General features: G+C 43.3%; 1 protein-coding gene across 6 annotated transcripts in view; it reads right to left on the minus strand.

Moving 5' to 3' along the window:
- cul9 (cullin 9) overlaps positions 1-23,784 on the minus strand; it is a 153,424-nt gene that overhangs the window by 10,114 nt on the left and 119,526 nt on the right. For 5 of the 6 annotated variants that reach the window (XR_004411993.1, XM_033020721.1, XM_033020723.1 and 2 more), the window contains exons 32-39: positions 20,148-20,312; positions 15,008-15,171; positions 14,420-14,513; positions 12,080-12,154; positions 10,046-10,156; positions 7,380-7,497; positions 5,463-5,596; positions 3,862-3,959 (exon numbers count right to left, since the gene is read on the minus strand). Coding sequence is in view for 5 of the 6 variants with exons in the window: in XM_033020721.1 (XP_032876612.1) it covers positions 3,862-3,959; positions 5,463-5,596; positions 7,380-7,497; positions 10,046-10,156; positions 12,080-12,154; positions 14,420-14,513; positions 15,008-15,171; positions 20,148-20,312 (959 nt within the window). In the remaining variant the exon portion in view is untranslated. Of the gene's footprint in view, positions 1-1,874; positions 1,924-3,861; positions 3,960-5,462; positions 5,597-7,379; positions 7,498-10,045; positions 10,157-12,079; positions 12,155-14,419; positions 14,514-15,007; positions 15,172-20,147; positions 20,313-23,784 lie in introns of those variants that run through there. The other variant, XM_033020724.1, reaches the window with a different exon arrangement.

Raw genomic sequence — 23,784 nt, forward strand, 5'->3', positions numbered from 1 at the left:
TCCTTTATTTGTCTCATGCTACAAGTGTCAATCTTATGAACAGTTTTCACTTCGTTTTTCAACCCTGCTCACCACACTTCCCTCCTCCAATATCTCTCCAGTATTATCCACCCATCTGAAAGTTTCCTTGGTTCTTTCCATTCCAATTCAGTCTAAGAATCACCTCGATAACTTATCTTTCCATGTCTGCACCATCATTTCTCGATTACTCTGTCTATCCTTGTTCTCCCTAATCAATCGCATTTGTTACTTCTGCAAAAAACTCACATTTGTGAGGCATGATCTTCCACACACAAACAATGCTGACTATCCCTAATCAACCCCTTCTTCAGTAACTATCCCAAATCAATCTTTTTCAGTAACTTTCCTACCACAGATGTTAGGCTTACTGGTCTCTAGTTTACACATTTTTCTTTACAGACCATCCTAGATAGGGCACAACATTAGCCATCCTCCAGTCAGCCAGCACTTCACCCATGTCTAATCTATTATCTAGCTTCCCAGTGTCCTTGGATATATCTGTTCTGGCCCAGGAGATTTACCTATCTTCAAATGTCTTAGGACACCAAGCACTTTCTTAACAGTAATAAGGACTATCCTCAAAACATCTACAGTATATAATTAAAACTCAATTCTTGAGCACTTCCTGTTTGCACTGCATATTGATTTTAGAATGGCTGTGATTTTTGGCCATCTTACTCAGAGTCCCCCTCCGCTGCGCAGAACAAGAGGATTTTTCCCATCGAAGAAAAATAAAAGACTTATTAATGTTTAAAAAATGTTGAGATTCTCTCTCCTGTCAATCATGCCATGAAGGCCACACCCCGTTCGGTGGAGGGGGGAGGGACTATAAAACCCGGAAGTGTGGGCCTGGCTCAGCCGCTGCAAGATGGGGGAGGGAGAGGTCACGACTGAGCTGTGAATCAACTGAACACACTGAATGTCTACTGACCTGTGAGTGTTTTTTGTGTGGTGTTTTGCGTGGTTTTATGGTGGTTTCACCCTGCTTGAAATGGTATGAAACTGCACTTGAATTTGGTGGCCTTGCACCCTGCCTGAAGTGGTATAGAACTGCACTTGAATTTGGTTGCCTTGCACCCTGCTTGAAGTGGTCGGAAACTGCACTTGAATTCGGTTGCTTTGCACCCTGCTTGAAGTGGTCGGAAACTGCACTTGTATTCGGTGGTCTTGCACCCTACTTGAAGGGGTCGGAATCTGCACTTGAATTTGGTGGCCTTGCACCCTGCTTGAAGTGGTGGAAAACTGCACTTGAATTTGGTGGCCTTGCACCCTGCTTGAATTGGTAGGAAACTGTACCTGAATTCAGTGGCCTTGCACCCTGCTTGAAGTGGTAGGAAACTGCACCTAAATTTGGTGGCCTTGCACCCTGCTTCAAGTGGTAGGAAACTGCACTTGAATTTGGTGGCCTTGCACCCTGCTTGAAATGGAATTTCAAGGAATAGCCGTGAGTGAGCTGCCAGCCCAAGAATCCATTTGGCCCACAATGTACATACTAGCCCTCTGGAAACCAGTCCCTTCAGCCCACAACACCCATACTAGCGCTCCAGAAAGCCCCCCACTGGCCACCAATATTGGAATTGTTCGAGAGGTGGAATATTGCATTGAGGGACCAGCCCTCCCGTGTGAACATGGGACCCAACGGATCCCACTTAGTCTAGTATCCATTAACTTTCACGTTTCTGAGTCGTCATGTCTTTCTCCGCAGTAAAGGCTGAGGAAAAATATTAATTGAGGATCTTTCCCATCTCCTGCGGCTCCACACGCAAATAACCACTTTGTTTTCTGATGGGTAACATTCTTTCTATTTATCCTTTCCCCTTTAATACATTCTCTTTAGATTATCTTTAATTAAATCTGCCAAATTTATCTCATGACCTCTTTTTTTGCCCTCCTGATTTTCTTCTTGAGTATGTTCCTCATTCTCCTATACTCTTCCAGGGATAATTTGATCCCAGCTGCCTATACCTGACCAGAGCCTCAATTGCTCTCCTCATCCAGGGTTGCTCACCTGTCTTGCCTTGCACTGATAGGAATATGCATGCCTTGAACTATCACATTTTAAAAACCACCCAACTTTCCCTCATTCAATCAACGTTTGCATTTTCCTGTCTAATACCAACAAAGTGGGCCTTGCCCCAATGTAGAACATTAACTTATGGACCATGACTATATCAAAGCTAATAGAATTGTGATCACTCGTTCCAAAAGGTTCACCCACTGACACTTCAGTAACTGGCCCTGCCAAATTCCCTAAGGGTAGGTTAAGCTTGCCCTCTCCATTGTAGACCCCTCTACATATTACATGGGGAAACCTTCCTGAACACATTTGACAAATTCCTCCACATTAAGCCCTTAGCACCATTTCAGTGCTAATCTATATTGGAAAACTTTAAAATTCCCCACAAGGACAACCCCATCAGTCTGCAATCTCCTGGCATATTTGTACCTCTAATCCCGTTAACTATTTGGAGGCCTACAGTACAATATCAAAGTGATTATCTTTTTATTTCTCTGGTCCACCCAAATCGCCTCATTGGACGGTGCTTCAGTAATGTCATTTTGGACCACTCCACGATGCGCTCAATAAAATAACTTTGCCGCCTCTTTTACCCCCACTTCTATCTCTCCTGTAGCACCTGTAATTGAGCTGCCAGTCCTGTCCCTCTTAGCCTGGTTTCCGTAATGGCTATAATGTCCCAGGTGCACAAAGTAATCTACGCCCTCAGTTCATCCACTTTACCTCAGGCCTTTTGCATTAGCATAACTGGAATTAAATCCTACCATTTACCACCCTGCCAGTGGTAGAAATTAAACAATTATCGCAGGAGGGGACTCCAAGAGCATCCCCATCCTCAATGATGGCAAATATAAGTGCTATTAACAAGCATTGGCAACCATGACTAGCAAGAAGTTCTGAGCAGGAGACCCATCTTGCCTTCCTCTCAAGATCCCACCTTCAGAGAAGCCAGTATTCAGCCAACTGCAGAATGCCCTTCTGGGAAGTAACAGCCATGGCTGACACAGACTACGTATTTGACTTTTATTTTTCTGCTTGAACAAATTCTCTGACTGCCATGATAGGATTTGAACTCATGTCTCCAGATCAATAACCAATCTTGGTCTAGTATCTTAGCCACCATGTCAGGTTTCCACTGGCATTGTGTCCTGCTGCTGGTGACACGTGCTGAGACTGGTCGTGTGAACATAAGTATGCCAGGCGGTTGTTTGCCTGGTCTGTGCAAATAACTCTCCCTAGTTAGGCACCAGTCCCCATTTATTTATAAGGAAAATTTTTCAAAATCAATGGACCTAGATGTTTTGCTGGTATCTCTGAAGTCAATGGCTAAGCCAATTCTTACCTGTCCAGCCTGCTTTTATTCTCATGTTTCAGTGGTTTTGCTGGAACTGGACAGCTTGTTTCATCACCTCAGGGGGATGGGGGGGGGGGAAGGGGTGGTCATAGTTAGGTTCAACTAGACAAGGGCAGGTCACTTGTCCAATGTGCCCATTCATGAAGTAAATTAGTCCAGTTATTTCATGGACATCATTACTAACACAAACCTTTGAATTCCAGGTTACTTAATTCAATGGACTTAAATTCCCCAGTTGCAGTGGTGACATTTGAACACAAGTCCGAGATCCTGACTCCAGGCCACTAGAGTAGTCCAATACTTCAAATGCTTGGTAACCACAGCCTCTAGTTGGTGATATTTCCTTCCAACTCTTCCAGAATCTACTTCTATGTCTGCTCTGTTAAACATTGGACTCTTTCCCAGTACATGCCCATGGCCCATGATGTCAACCTTGCATTGCATTATGCCAGGATGCTCTTGGACTTACTCTTTGATGCAATCAGATGGTGCAGTGTTTGAATGGTCTCTGGCTTGGACTTCATTCTGATCGACTCCTTGTTTTGGCTGAAACCCCACTCGGAAATCCTGAAATAGCAAATTATATTTCCATAATAACATGATTATTGTTTTCAAATACCTAGACCATGAGCCATACAATGCAAATGTCCAAACTCTGATGCACCCAATTATCTCTAATCAAGATGTAAATATCTCCACTGGAGCAGCTTGTGAATATGGGGCACCTAGTCCAATATACCAGACAATATCTGGTGCCCTGTCAAATTTCCACCAGTATTAAGCATTGGGGTAATTGAGTGATCCCATCCAGTTCCCACATTTACCTATCAATCGTTTCAATTTCAGTTTGCAGGGTATATATAACTAATGCAAAAGCAGGCCAAAATACGCAATTTTCCCATTGACTGACAGAAATGCAATACTAGCTCTTTCACCTCTTCCCTTCCCGCCATCCAGGGATCCAAACAGTCCTTCCAGGGGAAGTACTGATTCAATTACACCACAGAAGCAGGCCCCTTGACTCATCAGAAAACAACTCTCCATAACTATCCTTGGATTCCTTCCTCCAAGCCAAACTACCGATCCGTAGTTCCCTGGCTTGTTCTTGTTCACTTTTTTGAATAACACTATAACATCTTGAACTTTGCCTGCAGCTAAAGATGCAGGTGAATATCTCTGCAAGGACTTCCGTAAATTTCCTCCATCGGTTTCCACAAAGTCGGAAGATCTACCTCGAACCAGAGTCGTATAACATGGAAACAGGCCCTTCGGCCCTCTCTTCCGTGCTGACCAAGATGCCCATTTGAACATTCTTCTGTTTCCCACAGTTCTGCTCTGACCCCCCCTCTCTGGAACAAGTATAGAGTTCCCCTAGTCCTCACCTTTCACCCCACCAGCCTCCGCATCCAACATATTATTCTCTATCCACCAATCAATTGCCAGTCTTTGCCTCGCCCCTCTTTTCCTGCTTTCCCCTCCATCAGTCTGAGGAAGGGTTCCAACCCAAAATGTCATCTGTCCATTTCCCTCCACAGATGCTGCCTGTCCCACTGAGTTTCTCCAGCACTTTGGCTTTGCTTAAGGTCCTAGCATCCACATGATTCTCCATCCACTCTCTTTTTGTAGCCTCTTGCACTGTTATAATTAGGTTCATTTAATCTTTCATTTGGGCACAGTACTTAATTCACAAACTTCAGGTAACATGCTTTTTCTGTTTTCATCGGATTGGTCAGCTTTTCTGACGGTCAGTCATCTCTGTATTTCCCTCTCCAATTAGCATGACCTGATCTGCATGACATTTCCCACAGCTCTGTTTCACAGTTTTTACATTCCTTTGGACTTTCTCTCCCAAACAGCTCTCATCATATAACTTTGTTTTAAGTTCTAAGAGTTCTTAGAACTCTTTCTAAGGAAGGGTTAGCTCTTCTGTATAATTTCAATTGGTTAAGTGCAGTATTGCTTCTGGAGCAAGTGCATCTGCTAAATCTTCCTGCCTGACTTGGGAAGACATCAAAGGAAAACTTTCAAATTTAGATCACACAACTGAACATCTCAGTCTGTTTGGATTACCTGTGTTGAGTGCTGGAGGATAGCAAGCAGTCTTTCTTGTATCCTGCGAATCAACTCCAATCCAGTGTTCAAGTGTTGTGGTTTGAGAAGGCGAATGCAAGAAGCCAGGTCCGTGCACTGCAACAGGGTTTCCTCTGAGAAAGACAAAGTGATGCTTCAGATAGATACCAGACCTTCACATGATTACAACACGACTTAACACAATCAAAAGTTGTCTATGTGGTTTGTCTGGGACTCTAACTTAGTCTGGAATTGACTCTGTGCATCCCTAGGCTCTGCAACGGTTGTACCTAGATTTCAGGGTCACCTGACTTGAGTGCCTCGGATTTGACCACGGGGGAATGGGTCTCAGACCTCTCTGCCACTTACCTTGCCCGATAATTCCATGCTGTCCATGCAGTGAATTGTGAAACCCTCGGGTTGTATGGCACAGTCAGGAGAATGTAACATTTTGGCACGTTAAACTAAGGCAGGACTTGTACAGTAATAACAGGGCCCTGAAGAGTACTGTCGCACAGACATACCTCGGAGTACTAATACATAGTTCCCTGATAGTGGCGATAGAGGTAGGCAGGGTGGTGAAGGCAGCATTGGACACACTTGCCTTCAGCAGTCTGGGCATTGAGTACACTTTCGGGACGACAGATGGCACAATGGGCTAATTGTTCGGCTGGCGACCGGAAGGTAGCCGGTTCGAATCCCGCTTGGAGTGCATACTGTCGTTGTGTCCTTGGGCAAGACACTTCACCCACCTTTGCCTGTGTGTGAATGTGTGTGAGTGATTGGTGGTGGTCGGAGGGGCCGTAGGCGCAGAATGGCAGCCATGCTTCCGTCAGTCTGCCCCAGGGCAGCTGTGGCTACAGAAGTAGCTTACCACCACCGAGTGTGACTGAGGAGTGAATGAATAATGCGATGTAAAGCGCCTTGAGTATTAGAAAGGCGCTATATAAATCCCATCCATTATTATTATTATTACAAGAGTTGGCATGTCACGTTACAACTGTACAAGATGTAGGTGAGACCTGCTGGATGTCATTAAGTTAGAAAAGGTGCAGAAAAGACATAAGGATGTTACTGAGCCTGGAGGGGTTCATTAGAAGGAAAGACTTAATTTGAGGTGGGGCTTTCACCTGGGGGCAGGCTCGGTGATGAGGGGTAACTTTATAGAATTATAAAATCATAAGGGTCATTGATAAGCTAAATAGCCACAGTCTTTTTCGTGAGGTGGAGGGGTCTAAAATTAGATTTGAAGGGGAGTTTAGAGGTAAGATCTTCCACGCAGAGGGTGGTGGATATGTGAAAAAAGGTGCCAGAGGATTGGTAGGGAAGGTTATGATTTCAATATTTAAAAGATATTTGGGCAGGTACATGGATCAGAACGGTTTAGAGGGATATGGGGCAAGCACAGGCAAATTGGATTAGTTCAGGTCGGGAACTTGGTGGGGATGGACAAGTTGGACTGAAGGGCCTGTTTCCATGCTGTATACTTCTGATTCTATGACACGGGGTGTTCACAATTTGGAAGCATGAACCTTTTATTTGGTCAAGACTAAATTTTAAGATGATCTATTTTTAGTCTCTGATCTAGCTCCTGACAAATGTACGTTTTCACAGAACACAGAACAGTATATCATAGAAACAGCCCCATCGGCCCACAATATCTGTGTGCATCTGCCTCCATCAGAACCCCTGACAGCGCATTCCAGGCATCCACTACCATTTGTGTAACAAAACACCTGTCCTACACATTTCCTTTAAACTTTAACCCTCTCATCTTTAACATTTCTACCCTGAGCGAAAAAAAGTTCATTTTAAAAGGAGATATTTTCAGAGATTAGACATTTTTATCTAAATGCCTTTTCTTTCTTTGTAAGTTTTACCAAAACTTGTAAACTGCAGGGCTGAATTGGGACTCACCAAGCAGGATCTGCAGGGCATTTGTGTGCAACTCCAAATTCTCTGTCTGCTGCTCCATTATATCCATCTTCTCTGCGTCCTGATTATAGTAACTGTACACACAAGAATAGGCCAATACCTGATAAAACCAGACACAATCAATGTTGAGCTGACAGCTAAAAAAAAAGCACAATTCCAGTCTTAAAACAATATTTACCTTCACAACTGGTGGCTGCACAACAGGGCTCCTTTCCACAACCCTTCCACTATGGAAGTGCAGGAATAATGCTCAGCAAAAATACAGCAGTCAATGCCTGGGAAGTGGTCTCATGCATCTGGTCCTAGCCCTGGCCAGAGATTGGCAATGGACCCAGATCCAGGATATTGGAGTTATGCAGAAACAGGTACTTCAATTCGCCAATGCCAATCAATTTACCCATCTAAACTGGGTACCATTTGCTGTATTTGATCCATGTATCTCTAAACCTTTCTTATCTATAAACTTACAAAATTCTTAAGGGGTTGGACAGGCTAGATGCAGGAAGATTGCTCCCGATGTTGGGGAAGTCCAGGACAAGGGGTCACAGCTTAAGGATAAGGGGGAAATCCTTTAAAACCGAGATGAGAAGAACTTTTTTCACACAGAGAGTGGTGAATCTCTGGAACTCCCTGCCACAGAGGGTAGTCGAGGCCAGTTCATTGGCTATATTTAAGAGGGAGTTAGATGTGGCCCTTGTGGCTAAGGGGATCAGAGGGTATGGAGAGAAGGCAGGTACGGGATACTGAGTTGGATGATCAGCCATGATCATATTGAATGGCGGTGCAGGCTCGAAGGGCCGAATGGCCTACTCCTGCACCTAATTTCTATGTTTCTATCCATGTCCCTGTCCAAATGTCCTTTAGCCAACCACTTCCTCTGGCAATTATTGGCATTAAATTGTTAACATCGAACATTTTTGAAAATGGCATGGACAGCATTTAACTAGCGCAATCACTGGTCAATATCGTAAAGGATAGTTTGCTGAATGATATTGAACACATTGTGGCTTCAAGAGAAGTAGGTGTTTCTGGAGCTGAATAGGTGTTTTTGGAGCTATTCTCTCCTGCACCTCATCAGATGTTGAAGCAGACAAGATTATTCAAGGTGTCTGTTACTACGTTCTCAGAACAAGCAGAAGTGAGTCCGCATTATATTGTTTACTTACAACTTTCTTTGAAAAAAAAACACATTGCTTTTTGGAGTAATTTGTAAAGAAAATAGAATTAATTGCCTGAAGTGGAAAAAAATGGAAGCACTTGGCTTTTTAATTATCTGTGATAAGTAATCCAAATATGTACAAGGACATAGGAATAGATGAGACCAGATCTTTAGTTCTGGCATTACACCATTAAGTGAAATAGTAGCCAATATGTGATCTAGCTTAATTTGCCACTACTTGTCCAGTATTACTTCATACCCTTGGTTACAAAATCTCTTATCAACTCCAGAGTTAAAATTAACTACCAACCTGACACCAGCTGCTAATGGCAAAGGAGAACTGCAAATTCTTCTATTTTTTCCCCCTCTCACCTTAAACCTACCTATCCCCTATAGGTTTTAATTCCCCTACCCTAGGGAAAGGATTGTGGCTATTTACCTTATCTATTCCTCTTGTGACTTTAAAAACCTTCTATATTCAAGGGAATGATGCCCTAGCCTGTCCAGCCTCTCCTTATAATCACTCTTGTCGACCTGTGACACCACTTTCAGCAAACTATGTACGTATACATAAGTCCCTCTCGTCTACAACACTGTCCTGGGCCCTATCATTCACTGAGGAAGTCCTACCCTAGTTTAACTTTCCAAAATGCAACAACCTTACACTCATTTAAATGAACACCATTTGCTATTCTTCAGCCCATTTACCAATCTGATTAGTATCCCACTGTACAGGCCACAGGCCTCCGGCCAGTAATACAACCCTCTATCGCCATCTTCTGTCTTCTACCTTCAAGCCAACTTTGTGTCCAAATGTCGAGATTGCCCTGGATCCCATGTTAACCTTCCAGATCAACCTGCCATACAATAAGTTGGAAAAGGCCTTGTTGAAGTCCATGTAGACAATAGTAGATTACCACAGTACTTTCATCAATCTTTTTGGTCACCTCTTCAAAAAACGTGATCATATTAGTGAGGCACAAAGCCATGCTGACTATCCCTAATCAGTTCTCATCTTTCCAAATGGATGTAGATCCTGTCTCTCAGTATCTCCTCCAATAAACTTTCCCACCACTGATGTTATGCTCACTGGTCTGTGGTTCCCAGGCTTTTCCTTGCAGCCTTTCGTTTATTGCATCAAGGAACATGCCTTGGTGATATAATGTCTAGTACCAGTCCTGGTTATGGCAGTTTCTCAACTAACTATGGGCGAGATGTAGTGCGGAGACCAATCCCACGGGGATATAAAGAGCACAGAACCAGTCTGGGTTGGGGTACAGTGTCAGCGTCCAGATAATGGTTTGGGGAACAGTGTTGGGGTCGTGTCCTGGGTTTAAGGTAGTGTCTGGGACTGGAGTTGGGTTTGGAGTATAATATCTGGGACCAATACTGGGTTGGGATACAGTGTCAGGTAATCCATGGCCACATTGACTCTCGCTGCTAAGATGGAATGAAGAGAATAGTAAAGAGAGATGACCCTTGCTCTCACCTTCCTTGCCTGAGCAAGCATCTTACACGCATCGATAACAAATGTCAATGATTTCATTTGTAACGCTTCAATAACTGCAGAGACTTTCGCTTCCAAATTGTTGGCAAAGTCCTAGAACAACAAATAAATATTATTTTGAAATTATTATTCATCCACAAAATTTCCAATTAATGGGTATCAATAATTACAGATCTTGATTAGCTGAGCAATTGAAATGAGAAATAGCTAATGGAGTTTAATGCAGGCAAGTGTGAGACATTGTATTTTGGGAAGTGAAACGAGGGCAGGACCTTCACAGTGAATGGATGAGCCCTGGGGAATGTGGGACAGCAGTGGGATCTAGGAGTACAGCTACATTGTTCCCTGAAAGTGGCGTCGCAGGTAGATAAGGCGATAAAGAAGGCTTTTGGTACACTGGCCTTCATCAATCTGTGCATTGAGTATAGAAGTTAGAAGATTATGTTGCAGTGTACAAGATGTTGGTGGGCTGCATTTGGAGCACTGTACTCAGTTTTTGTCATCCTGGATCGATGTGATTAAGCTAGAAATAGTGCAGAGAAGATTTACAAGGATGTTGCCTGGTCTCAAGAGGCTGAGATATAGGGAAAGGTTGGGCATGCTAGGACCTGGAGCACAGGAGGCTGAGGGGTGATCTTATAGAGGTGTATAAAATCGTGAAAGTAATAAATTGGGTGAATGCACAGAGTCTTTTACCCAGGGTAGGGAAAATCAAGAATTGGAGTACATAGCATCAAACTGCGATAGGCAAGATTTACTAGGAATCTGAAGGGAAACCTTTTCACTCAGGTGATGAATATATGGAACAAGCTGCCAGAGGAGGTAGTTGAAACAGGTAATTTTAACACCATTTAAAAGACACCTGGATGTACATGGATAGGAAAGTTCTGGTGGGATATGGACCAAATGCCGGCAAATTACATGGGACATCTTGGTCACCATGGAAGAGTTGGGCCAAAGGGCATGTTTTTGTGCTGTATGACTATATAACTCCTGTGGATTTCTCAATATGGATGGACAGGCCGAATAAGATTTTTTTTTTTTTTTTTAATTTTTTAATTAGAAGTACAGTAAATTACAGTAATACACATTCCACAGAATAGGAATTTGACCTGTATACCTTCAGATATAAACTAACAGGTACTCACTTGTCAGGTATGTCTTTCTGCACTAAAGAACAGGATTAGGCTCCCTGGAACTGATTAACCTAACAACCATACCTCTACCCAGCCAATCACTACCCATCCTGGCAGCAGAGGCAGGAGTAGTGGTAGCTGGCATCCATCCATCTGTGAGAGATGATGGTGCGGCTTTGACGTTGTCCTGATTGGAGACGAGAATGTTTCATTTGTAGTTGCATTGCCTGCTGTGGCTGACTAAGCCTATTCTTGACAACCTGTCCCTCCCACAGCTTCCACAGGTGAAGTTGTCTCTGGCCGTTGGATTGGGGAATGTGATGCTGTTGCCATTGGCCATTTTGTGGCATTGAAGCCAGGCATCCAGGGTCTTGAGCCACATGATGCACTGGTGCTTCCTATCTGCCTGGAGGTCCTTCCTCCACCTCGCCCAGTCCTCCATCCATGTTTCGTTTCTCCAATGTAGAGCAGGCATTGTAAGCCCCAAATGCAATAAATTAAATTGGAAGAAGTGCCAGTGAACTACTGCCTCACCAAGAAAGACTGTTTGGATCCCTTGATGGTGGAGTGGAAAGAGGCAAAAAGACATTTACTGCATGTCCAATAGCCACATGGGAAAGTGAGAAAGAAAATGGAAAAATGAACCGGGGAATCACAGAGGGATTGGTCCCTTGGGAATGCTGAAAGGGGAGAGGAGGGAAGAAGATGCACTTGATGGTGGTGGAAATTACAGACTACTTCCTGAAGTTGGATGGCCAGAAGTGTGCAGGTGGATTCTGTAAAAGCCCCGAAACACCGGAACATTGTTCCTTCTGTTCACTTGCCAACTTCTCAAGGATATAGTTTGTCACATATTATCTCAGCATTGGTGCACACTCACCCGTGCTTGGTGGTGAAAGGAGCATCTCTCGTTATAATCGTGAAATCGCTTCTCTTGCCTTGCTGCTTTACTGACCTGAGGAAATATAAATATTTTGCATCAAGCTTTCAGGAAAGGACCACAGTGTATAATCGTAACAAATCGGAATTTGCCTTCAGTTAAAATTGTAAATTGTCCCTAGTCTGTAGGATAGTGCCAGTGTACAGAGATCACTAGTCGACATAGACTAGGTGGACCGAAAGGCCTTTTTCTGCGCTGTATCTCGAAAGTAAAACTTAAAGTAAAGTAAACTAATCCTGTTACACAGAGATCCCCTTTCCTATGTTTTACTATTAGCAGATTGCAACCTGCTCACTCAGTGCTTACCTTTAGACGTCAGAGATAAAGCGAATACAGAAGCAAATTAACCTACAAACCTGCACGTCTTTGGAGATGAGAGAAAAACGGAGCACGCAAAGAAAACCCAAGCAGTCACAGGGAAAATGTACAAACTCCGTACAGACAGACCTGTAGTCAGGATCGATCCTGGGTCTTTGGCACGGAATGGCACCGTGCCACCTCTGCTTCCATTTCTAGCTCGTCTGCCTTCGGTAATGGCTGTGATAGTGGGTACCATGCTTCTCAATGAAAATAAGATTGGAAAAGATCGATAATGTGCATTCTCCTGCTGGCTCTCATGAAAAATGGAAAGCAGCTGCAGAGAACAAGATCCGTGAGGTCTGGAGCACCAAATGAGCTGGAATTTGCCAGTCAAAAAGATTTATGTTTCAAATTTACCATGATAGTGGCACAGCACACTGTGCTACTGCTAAAGCCTATCCAGTGAGTCTATCCAGTTATCTCTACAAACTTTTCTTGGTGGCTTGTTTGCAAGGTCTGTATTCAGCCGCCAAGACGAGGTCAGATTGCAGTTGGAGATTAAATTGAAATTGATTGAAAGATACAACATGGAAACAGGCCCAACTCATCCCTTCCCACTCAAACCACCACCTCCCCAGGTACCTTCCCCTGCAACCGCAGAAGATGCAACACCTGTCACTAAATCTCCTCCCTCGACTCTGTCCAGGGACCCCAACAGTACTTTCAGGTTAGGCAGAGGTTCACTTGCGCCACCTCCAACCTCATCTACTGTATCCTTTGTTCAAGATGTGGACTCTTATACATCGAGGATACCAAACGCAGACTGGATGATCGTTTCACGGAACACCTTCGCTCAGCTCGCCTGAACCTACCTGATCTCCCGGTTGCTGGACACTTTAATTTTCCTTCCCATTCCCACACAGACCTTTCTGTCCTAGGTCTCCTCCATTGTCAGAGTGAGGCTAAACGGAAATTGGAGGAACATCATCTCATATTTCGCTTGGGCAGCTTACAGCCCAGTGGTATGAATATTGATTTCTCTCACTTCAGGTAGCCCCGGCATTCCCTCTCTGTCTATCCCTCCCCCACCCAAGTCACACTAGCTTATCATTTTCACCTACCAACAGCTAACAATGACCTGTTTCCTTTATCATCATAACTTTTTTGCATATCTTTCACTCATTGTTCTTTATCTCTCCACATCACTGTCTATATCTTAGTTTCCCTTATCCCTAACCAGTCTGAAAAAGAGTCTCAACCTGAAACATCACCCATTCCTTCTCTCCAGAGATGCTGCCTTGCCTGTCCCGCTGAGTTACTTCAGCTTTTTGTGTCTTTCTTAGGTTCACCAAACTCCACACTGACCACCATTCACCTGTGCACCCTAGTTCTATGTTATCTCACTTTCTCATCCACTCCCTACAAACTCGGGGCAATTTACAGAAGCCAATTAATCTACAATTTACATGTCTTTGGGATATGGGACAAAACCAGAACATCTGGACGAAATCCACGCAAAGGGAGAACGTGCAAACTCCACAAAGACAACACCAGAGGTCAGGATCGAACCAGAGTTTCTGGTGCCATGCAACAGATCTGCAGTGATCTCAGTTACTCTGGGTTTTGGGCTCAGCAGGGAATGACTAACTAGCTGGAAGTCCACACCCAATTCTTTCAGCTTCGGTCTTGATGTACTTCATAACTGACTCAAAAAAGCAGTGCTAGGTACTGAAACCTGGAAACAGCTATGGTCAATATGGGAGAAAAATAGGAGAAAAATAAAAACTGAATAGAATATGCAATGTAAATCTGGATTGAAATCACAGTAGCTATTTTGTAATAAGCAGTCAAATTCTCATAGCTTTAAATGTTAAAATCAAAAAGACTGTGTTCACTCCCAACCATTCACCCTCATTTACAGCTAAGAAAAACACATGTTACTGTGGCTTGAGACATTCTGGTGATAGGGAGTGATCTCACCATGGCTGAGCAGTTGTAGTAATCTTTGTGTGTTGGTTTCCATGGCTTTAAACACCGCCAGCAAAATCCATGATTACACTTGGCACACGTCATACTGTAAGAGACACAGATAATCAGACGCAAAAAGTGTTTAGGAATATTTGATGCCAAACTCCCTTTATATCACATAATGTTTTCACTGACTCGTTGACAGTTGCAAACAGAAAACTAGATCGTGTCTAATTAATACAAAATGCAGGAATAACTCAGCAGGTCATGCAGCATATCTGGAGTACATGGATGGGCAACATTTCGGGCCAGGACCCTTCTTCAAGCTGATTGTAGTAGGGGTGATAAAAATGCTGCCTGACCCGCTGAATTACTACAGCGTTGTTTTATCGCTCGATATTGCAGTATTTACAGTTACTTGTGTCCACTGTGTCGATTTTTGAATCAGCTTGTATGGATTCAGAGAAATCAGAGTAGATATGTAGATCAGCATGATGGAAGTCAATACAGAGTGGAGAGAAGAGGGAGAGCTGTTTCAATGGGTTGAATAGTTTTTGTTTAGCAATAAAATTCAAAGACCTTATCTCTTTAAAGACTCACTGGAGGCAACCTTCATTCTTCTCAATCTGTGCATGGCAACTTGGACATCGTTTGGAGATGAGTTTTGCGAGATGCTTGCTTTGTGCTTCCACGGTCATTCCCTCGTAGTACCCACCATCATCCATCCACTGTGACATGTGGCTGCAGCTGGCAGGGTAGTGAGCCTGGAACATGAGGGGAAGGGAGGCAGGATCAGAGGAAGCTTGCTCAGAGGCTCCAACACCTCGTTAAAGGGACAGCTGTTGGGTTAATGCAGCCGCTGATACACAAGTTGTCGACACAAACTCATTCTGACTTAAACTACTTTACACTTATTAAAGTAGAACAGAAAATGATTTTCTTTAACCTGAAAATTTCCAACATTTTGTGTTTTATTTCAAATTTCCAGTTTGCAGTATTTCACAAAATAGCAAAGAGATTACTGCTGATAATATCCTGGCTCAAATTCCACTTTCCTGCAAGTTTCCATATGGCCCTCAACTTACCCATCTTCCAACAATCTACCTCAGAACAATTTATTCAATGTTCAGGCCTCCACGGCTCTCCAGGATAGAGAATTCCAAAGAATCACAACCTTCAGAGACGAAATTTCTCCAAAAGTGACCCTTGTTCTGAAATTATTGTTCTTATTTACCAATTAACCCAAGGGGAAACATTCTGTCACCAATTAACATATCAAACACCCCACTAACACCTCAACTCCATGTTTCAATAAGATCCCATTTCATTCATCTAAATGAATATCAGTTTAACCTGTTCAACCTTTTCTCATAAGACAATCTCTTCTTCTCAGGATTCAGGTAAACTGCTTTGAACTATGTAATATGTCCTTTCTTAATTAAATGGATCAAAACTGTACAGTTTCCAGGTGTGACCTCATCAAAATTCTGTAACAAGCCCTTCAGCCTAAAGCCAATAGACACATCACTATTTTCTTTGGAACAGGAGAGATTGAGGAGATTTAACTAAAACATGCAGATAACATCAACCTTTTTGACAAAACATGCTTAAGGGATCAAACAAGGAAGCAGGGAAATACCTCGTTCGTAATTAATAATTAGGGGATTAAACTTTATTTATTAATTTTCTGTTTCTGCTCCTCACTTGCAAAGCCAACACTTACTGTCCATCTTTAACTGCCCTTCAACTGAATGGATTGCGAGGCCATTTCAGGGGGCATTTATTTCAGTCGCCTACAGTGCATTCAGAAACTATTCCGACCCCTTCACTTTTTCCACATTTTGTTACGTTACAGCCTTATTCTAAAATTGATTAAATTTTTTTATCATCAGTGTACACACAATACCCCATAATAAAAAAGCAAAAACAGGTGTTTAGAAATGTTTGCAAAGTAATTCAAAAGACATAACTGAAATATCACATTTACATAAGTATTCACTCTTTACTCAGTATTTCGTTGAGACACCTTTGGCAGCAATTACAGCCTCAAGTCTTGGGTATGACGCTACAAGCTTTGCACACCTGTATTTGGGTAATTTCTCCCATTCTTCTCTGCAGATCCTCTCAAGCTCTGTCAGGTTGGATGGGGAGCGTCGATGCACAGCTATTTTCAGGTCCCTCCAGAGATGTTCGATCGGGTTCAAGTCCGGGCTCTGGCTGGGCCACTCAAGGACATTCACAGACTTGTCACAAAGCCACTCCTGCGTTGTCTTGGCTGTGTGCTTAGGGTCGTTGTCCTGTTAGGTGAACCTCCGCCCCAGTCAGAAGTCCAGAATGCTCTGGAGCAGGTTTTCATCAAGGATCTCTCTGTACTTTGCTCCGTTCATCTTTCACTCGATCCTGACTAGTCTCCCAGTGCCTGCCGCTGAAAAACATCCTCACAGCATGATGCTGCCACCACCATGCTTCACCGTAGGTATGGTATTGGCCAGGTGATGAGCAGTGCCTGGTTTCCTCCAGACGTGACGCTTGGCATTCAGGCCAAAGAGTTCAATCTTGGTTTCATCAGACCAGTCCTTTAGGTGCCTTTTGGCAAACTCCAAGCGGGCTGTCACGTGCCTTTAACAGAGGCACATGACAGCCGTCTGGCCACTCTACCATAAAGGCCTGATTGGTGGAGTGCTGCAGATATAGTTGTCCTTCTGGAAGTTTCTCCCATCTCCACAGAGGAACCCTGGAGCTCTGTCAGAGTGACCATCGGGTTCTTGGTCACCTCCCTGACCAAGGCCCTTCTCCCCCGATTGCTCAGCTTGGCCAGACGGACAGCTCTATGAAGAGTCCTGGTGGTTCAAAAGTTCTTCCATTTAAGAATGACGGAGGCCACTGTGATCTTCGGGACCTGCAATGCTGCAGAAATTGTTTTATACCCTTCCCCAGATCAGTGTCTCGACACAATCCTGTCTCGGAGGTCTACGGACATTTCCTTCGTCTACATGGCTTGGTTTTTGCTCAGACATGCACTGTCCAGGCATGAGACAGGCAAAAACTGAAAAAAGGGGAAGATGGCAGTCCAGGGGGCAGCGCCCACTTTATCCAAAGAATTTTTGATCATTATACCTTGAAATGACACCATTTCCTTGCTTGTTTACCCTTAATTTATGCTGTAATTTTTTTAAATTATACCTTACAATAACATGTTTTACCTGATTGAATCAGGTAAAAAATATAACATTGTAGTGTCTATGACATACCGACTCTTGAATGCTTTTGTTTTTCAAATGAAACAGTTCTTTATTTTAACACTGTAACAAGTCATATACTAGATGGATGCGATGTATTCCCATTATCTTTCATGGGTTTGCCAAGTCTTGATACAGATTCCATTTTTGCGCAACATGTGCTTCTAACATGTTGGGGGAGGGGGGTAAGGGGAGAGTTATACTAGGGGAGGGATAGAGTGCGGGGAGAAGGGGAGGGGGAGGTCAGAGTTGGGGCAGGAGAGGGGGGGGATGAGCATAAATGTGGCCCAGCTCGAGCTGACGCAGACGCTGACGATGCCGGCAGACGTTGTGACGCTGGAGAGGGGCAGACGGCGTAACGCTAAAGCGGAAAGCCATTGAAAGCGGAGATTTCAACAGAATTTTTTTTTTTTAAACCGATTTTTTCCTCTCTTCCCTTTTTACCGAATAATCAAAACCCACAGATTTCCGCTGAGAAATCTCATGCCTGTCAACTGTGGGACCTTATATAGACAGGTGTGTGCCTTTCCAAATCATGTCCACTCAATTTAATTTACCACTGGTGGACTCCAATCAAGTTGTAGAAACATCTCAAGGATAATCAATGGAAACAGGATGAACCAAAGCTCAATTTTGAATGTCATAGCAAAGTCTGAATACTTATGTAAATGTGATATTTCAGTTATTTCTTTTTAATTACTTTGCAAAAATTTCTAAACATCGGTTTCCTCTTCTTCATTCTGGGGTATTGTGTGTAGATTGATGATTAAAAAAAATGAATGTAATCAATTCTAAAATAAGGCTGTAACGTAACAAAATGTGGAAAAGTGAAGGGGTCTGAATACTTTCTCAATGCACTGTACATGGGTAGGTCTGTACACATAGGTTAGCCCAGCTATCGATGGCACATTTCTTTCCTGGAGAACTTTAATGGATCAAGAACGGGATTTGACCAAAATCTTTCACCCAATGACTTTTGGGGATCTGGAAATCACCGCACAAAGGTAATCGTCATCATCAAATTTAAAACATATTTGGATGATCACTTGAGCAATTATAATCTACAAGAGCCACAGAGTGAGATTCACCTCAACAGCTTCATCTTTAATCAGCAACTTCCCAACCTTTCTATGATGTAGGAAAATGCAGCTTTCTTCAGATAAATTCTTCAATAAATGGGAAATTGACAAATCTTGTGGCGTATCTCTACATGACATCATCTTAATTTCCTTCCACAACTTTCACTTGTCTGGTATCACCCAGACAACATTCTTCTCCACTGCCATCTCTAAAGCCCCATTCCGAAACGATTTTACTGCCACCGCAAAAGTGTCACCAACAAAATATCACTTGCTGTTACTAACTCGGAAATCCTTTTTCCATAAACCTCCATTCGTAGCCAGCACCCCAAATGTCCTTCCCCACTCTCATCTCAGTGTGTTGTGCCGTGTCAGCCACGGCTCAAGGAATCAGTCATGTGTCTTGGTCTCCATCATCTCTAATCGCGTGCTGGAAGATGGACAACTACTGATGTCCATCCTGGCTAAACAGCCAACAACATGATTAGGTGAGACTAGCTACTAACCAGTAACTAGACATAACTGGGATAGAGGATGGCCATACCACTGGATGCAATGAGTACCTTTAGAAGTAGTAATATATGATTAAAGAGTGGAGAAGGACAGTTCAAAGCCATTGAGGCTAGGTTACAGAGAGTAACGATTCAATTTAATAAGAGCGCAAGGAAAGAGAGACAATTGTTTAAAACTGATTCTTCAGGGAAGAACTCAATAGAACTGAGTCTGGAATTAAGGTCATAAGGAATAGGATTAGAATTAGGCCATTCGGCCTATCAAGTCTACTCCATCATTCAATCATGGCTGATCTATCTATCTCTCCTAACCCCATTCTCCTGCCTTCTCCCCATAACCTCTGTCACCTGTCTGAATTGGCAAATTCACTAACATCCTATTTGGTTCAGTCCAAACTCAGCAATCTTTACAGACAGAAACCATGCACCCTAAGTATATGGAGAAAGAACTCTCGCTACCCACCCTCCATATAGCTGCTTCTGTCCAAAGGTGTGAAATTTACTTTTTCTTTTCGGGTTCACCACCTCATGTCTTCCAATATTGGTTCAGGATGATTTTGAAGTTATCTTTTACTGATGTAGGAATTGCTGACAAACCCAGTATTTATTTCCCATGCTTAACTACCCTTGAGAAGGTGAGGCCGAGCCACCTGCAGTCCAACTTGTGAAGGCAGTCCCAAGGAATTGGACTTCTGAAGTATAATTGCTTATGTAATGAAGAAACCCGCCCAGCCAGCCGGTGTTTTTATATGACAGTTAAATAGTAGCTGAGACTCTAAAGAGAAATCTTTCGAATTCATTGAAGGTTTCTTAGGTTAGCATCCCATCCAAAGTGCATTTGATCCCACAGTGCAACACACTCTCTGTCTGGATTTTAGGGAGGCAACGACCATTAATAAAACATGCTTACCTCAGGGAAATTACAAGTGAAGCAAGAGGACCAGCAGCACTTGGAACAGGTACCAATGCTACCAATCCCCTCCTTACACAGGATCTGATCACAACCCTGGGGATTGGTGCACCATGTCAGGTTTGAACAACACTCCACGTAGCCACGCAGTAGTGTTTTTGAATACTGTAGGAAAAGGATAAAAATGAGTGTCTGAAATCTCAGGGTTGATAGCATCAGTCTACAATGCATTGAATTTACGGCCATTTAATTCACCCTAAATTCTACCCTTTGTACAGATTTTAGACATTGCTTTGCCTTCCAGGTGTTTGCTGACATTAGAGAATTAGTCCACATCTTCAAACTTAGAAATACTTTACAATGGAAATGCTGGTTCGTATGCTGGGGACCAGCTGAAAATAAACCCCAGAACAACGAGTCCAATTAATTTAAATGCTGCTGTATTTTTGAAGAATCTGGGAAGAGTTGATAGGAATGTGGGAAAAATAATTTATGGGGAAAATTAGTGAAGACACAGGTTGCAGCACAGAGGCGCCGCTGGTAGAGTTACTGCTTCACAGTGCCAGAGACCCAGGTACAATCTTGACCTCGGGTGCTGTCTGTGTGGAGTTTGCACATTCTCCCTGTGACTGCTCCGGTTTCCTTCCAAATTTCAAAACAGTGCGGATTTGTAGGTTAATTGTCCTCTGTAAATTGCTCCAAATGTGCAAGGAAAGTGGATGAGAAAGTGGGATAACATGGAAGTAGTGTGAATGGGATATTGATAATAAGTATTGACTACAGTTGGCCGAAGACCTGTTTTCACACTGTATCTCTACACTGGGGCATCAATGGAAGTGTCTTGAGGGCAGTCAGTATTACGGTCAAGAAGGTGCTGAAGGTCCTGATATGCATGATGGTAGACAAGGCTCCCGGACTCGATTAGATATTACCGAGGAAATTGTAGGAAGTTAGAGAAGAGGTTGCAAGTGGCCTGGCTGAGATTTACAAGTCGTCATTGTATTGGTGAAATTATGGAAGACTGGATGGTGGCAAACGCAATGCCTCTATTTAAGTAAGGCTGCAAGGAAAAGCCTGGGAACTACAGGCCAGTGAGCCTGACATCTGTAGTTATAAATTAACCAGAGAGCATCTGAAGGATAAGATATGCATGCATTTAGATGGACAAGGGCTGATTAGGGAATAGTCAGCATGGTTTTGTGTGTGGGAGGTCATGTCTCACAAATCTGATTGGGGTTTTTGAAGATGTGACAGAAGATGTGATGGGGGCAGAGCTGTAGACGTTTTAGGCGTGGATTTCAGCACGGCATTTGACAAGGTTCCGCATGGTAGGGCTGCTACGGAAGGTTAGATTGCATGGGATCTAAGAAGAGCTAGCTGACTGGATAGAAAAATGGCTTCTTGAAAAGAAGAAGGGATGATGGTGGAAGGTTGTTTTTCAGACTGAAGGCATGATTAGCAAGTTTGCACAAAAGTGGGTGGTATTGTAGATAGTGAAGATGGTTGTCAAAAATTGCAACAGGATCTTGATCGGTTGCGCAGGTGAGCTGAGGAATGGTTGATGGAATTTAATACAGAGAAATGTGAGGTTGCATTTTGGAACGTCAACATTGCAGGACGTACACAGTGAATGGTAGGGCTCTGGGGAGTGTTGTAGAGCAGTGGGATCTCGGAGTGCAGGTCCACAGTTCCTTGAAAGTGGCATTGCAGGAAGATAGGAATATCAAAAAGGCACATTGACCTTCATAGGTCAGAGTATTGTATAGAGGTTGGGAGGTCATGTTGCAATTATATAAGACGTTGGTGAGGCCACATTTAGAGTATTGTGTTCAGTTTTGGGCACCCTGTTTGGAAGAATGTTGTCAAAGGGTGCAGAGGAGATTTATAAGGATGTTGCCAAGATTCAGGGCCTTGAGCTATAGGGAGCGTTTGAGCATGTCAGGACTCTATTCGTTGGAGTGCAGGAGTTTGAAGGGTGATCTTAAAGAAGCGCACAAAATCATGAGTAACAGATAGGGTAAATGCAGAACTTTTTTACCCAGAGCACAGGAATCAAGAACTGGAGGACATAGGTTTAATGTGAGAGTGAAATATTTAATAGGATTCCAAGAGGCAATTTATTTTTTGACACAAAGAGTGGTGAGTACATGGAATGAGCTGCCATAGGAGATAGTTGAGGAAGGTATCATCACAACATTGAAAAAACATTGGACAGGTACATGGATAGAATAGGCTTAGAAGGGTATGGTCAGGCAGGTGCGACTAGCATAGATGGGCATGTTGGTCGCTTTAGGGAAGTTGGGCCAAAGGTCCTGTTTCCACACTGTATGACTATGACTCTAATCAAGAAATTGCAGATGGTGGAATCATGAGCAAAGCACAAAGTGCTGGAGGAATTCAGCGGGTTAGGCAGCATCTCTGGAGGGACTGGCAGATGGGGGAGGTGATTGGCAGATGGGTGGAAATAATGTATATTATTATTATAAATAATAATAATTATTATAAATAATAATAATATAAATAATAATAAAAATAATAAAAGGCTAAAGATGAAAAGAAGACAAAAGGATGTCTGAAAAGGAATCAAGTGGAGTGAAATAGAGCCAGATGGAGGGATATTCTTGCTATTGAGGGAGTGCAGCGTAGGTTCACGAGGTTAATTCCCGGGATGGCCGGATTGCCATATGTTGATAGAATGAAGGGGCTGGGCTTGTACACTCTGGACTTTAGAAGAATGAGAGGTGATCTTATTGAAACATATAAGATTATTAAGGGATTGGACACTCTCGAGGCAGGAAACATGTTCCCGATGTTGGGGGAGTCCAGAACCAGGGGTCACAGTTTAAGAATATGGGGTAGACTATTTAGAACGGAGATGAGGAAAAACCTTTTCACCAGAGAGCTGTGAATCTGTGAAATTCTCTGCCTAAGAAGGCACTTGAGGCCAATTCTCTGTATGCTTTCTAGATAGAGTTAGATAGAGCTCTTAAAGATAGCGGAGTCAGGGGATATGGTGAGAAGGCAGGAACGGGGTACTGATTGTGGATGATCAGCCATGATTACAGTGAATGGCAGTGCTGGCTCGAAGGGCCGAATGGCCTACTCCTGCACCTCTTGTCTATTGATATGCATATAATGGGACAGGTGGAAGACAAAATACCAGACAGGGAGCTGGGAGAGGAGCATATAAGGGAATAAAAAGCAGGGTGACAGGGGTAATGGGAGGGATGGATGCATACCAGGATGGGAGGATTTCCCAGTGACTCTCCAGGACAGGTCCCAGTGTTGATTGAGATTCCTTTAGAGGAATGTTTCTGTCTGCCCTGCCTCCCTATAAGCCATAGGCTGCTGCAGCCACTTATATACTGTATCTATTCGGGTTTTTCAGGAGCATGATAAGTTGTGGCATGGGACTCTTATGCTTATTCCCAAAAACCTTTCACTACCAATGTAATAAACACTCTGCCCATGTCTAGATGTTTGCAGCTCTAATAACTCTCAAGGAGCCCAACATTCAGGATCCCTTCCACTGTCATGTACAGCAGCTTGAATGCCACCATTTTTGAAGTGTACTTCAGTTGCTTGCTAAGATTCTTAGCAGCACCTTCTTTCACCAAACATTGGGACCATCGCCAGG

The sequence above is a fragment of the Amblyraja radiata genome, chromosome 5 (genome assembly GCF_010909765.2).
Source record: "Amblyraja radiata isolate CabotCenter1 chromosome 5, sAmbRad1.1.pri, whole genome shotgun sequence".
Taxonomy (NCBI): Eukaryota; Metazoa; Chordata; class Chondrichthyes; order Rajiformes; family Rajidae; genus Amblyraja; species Amblyraja radiata.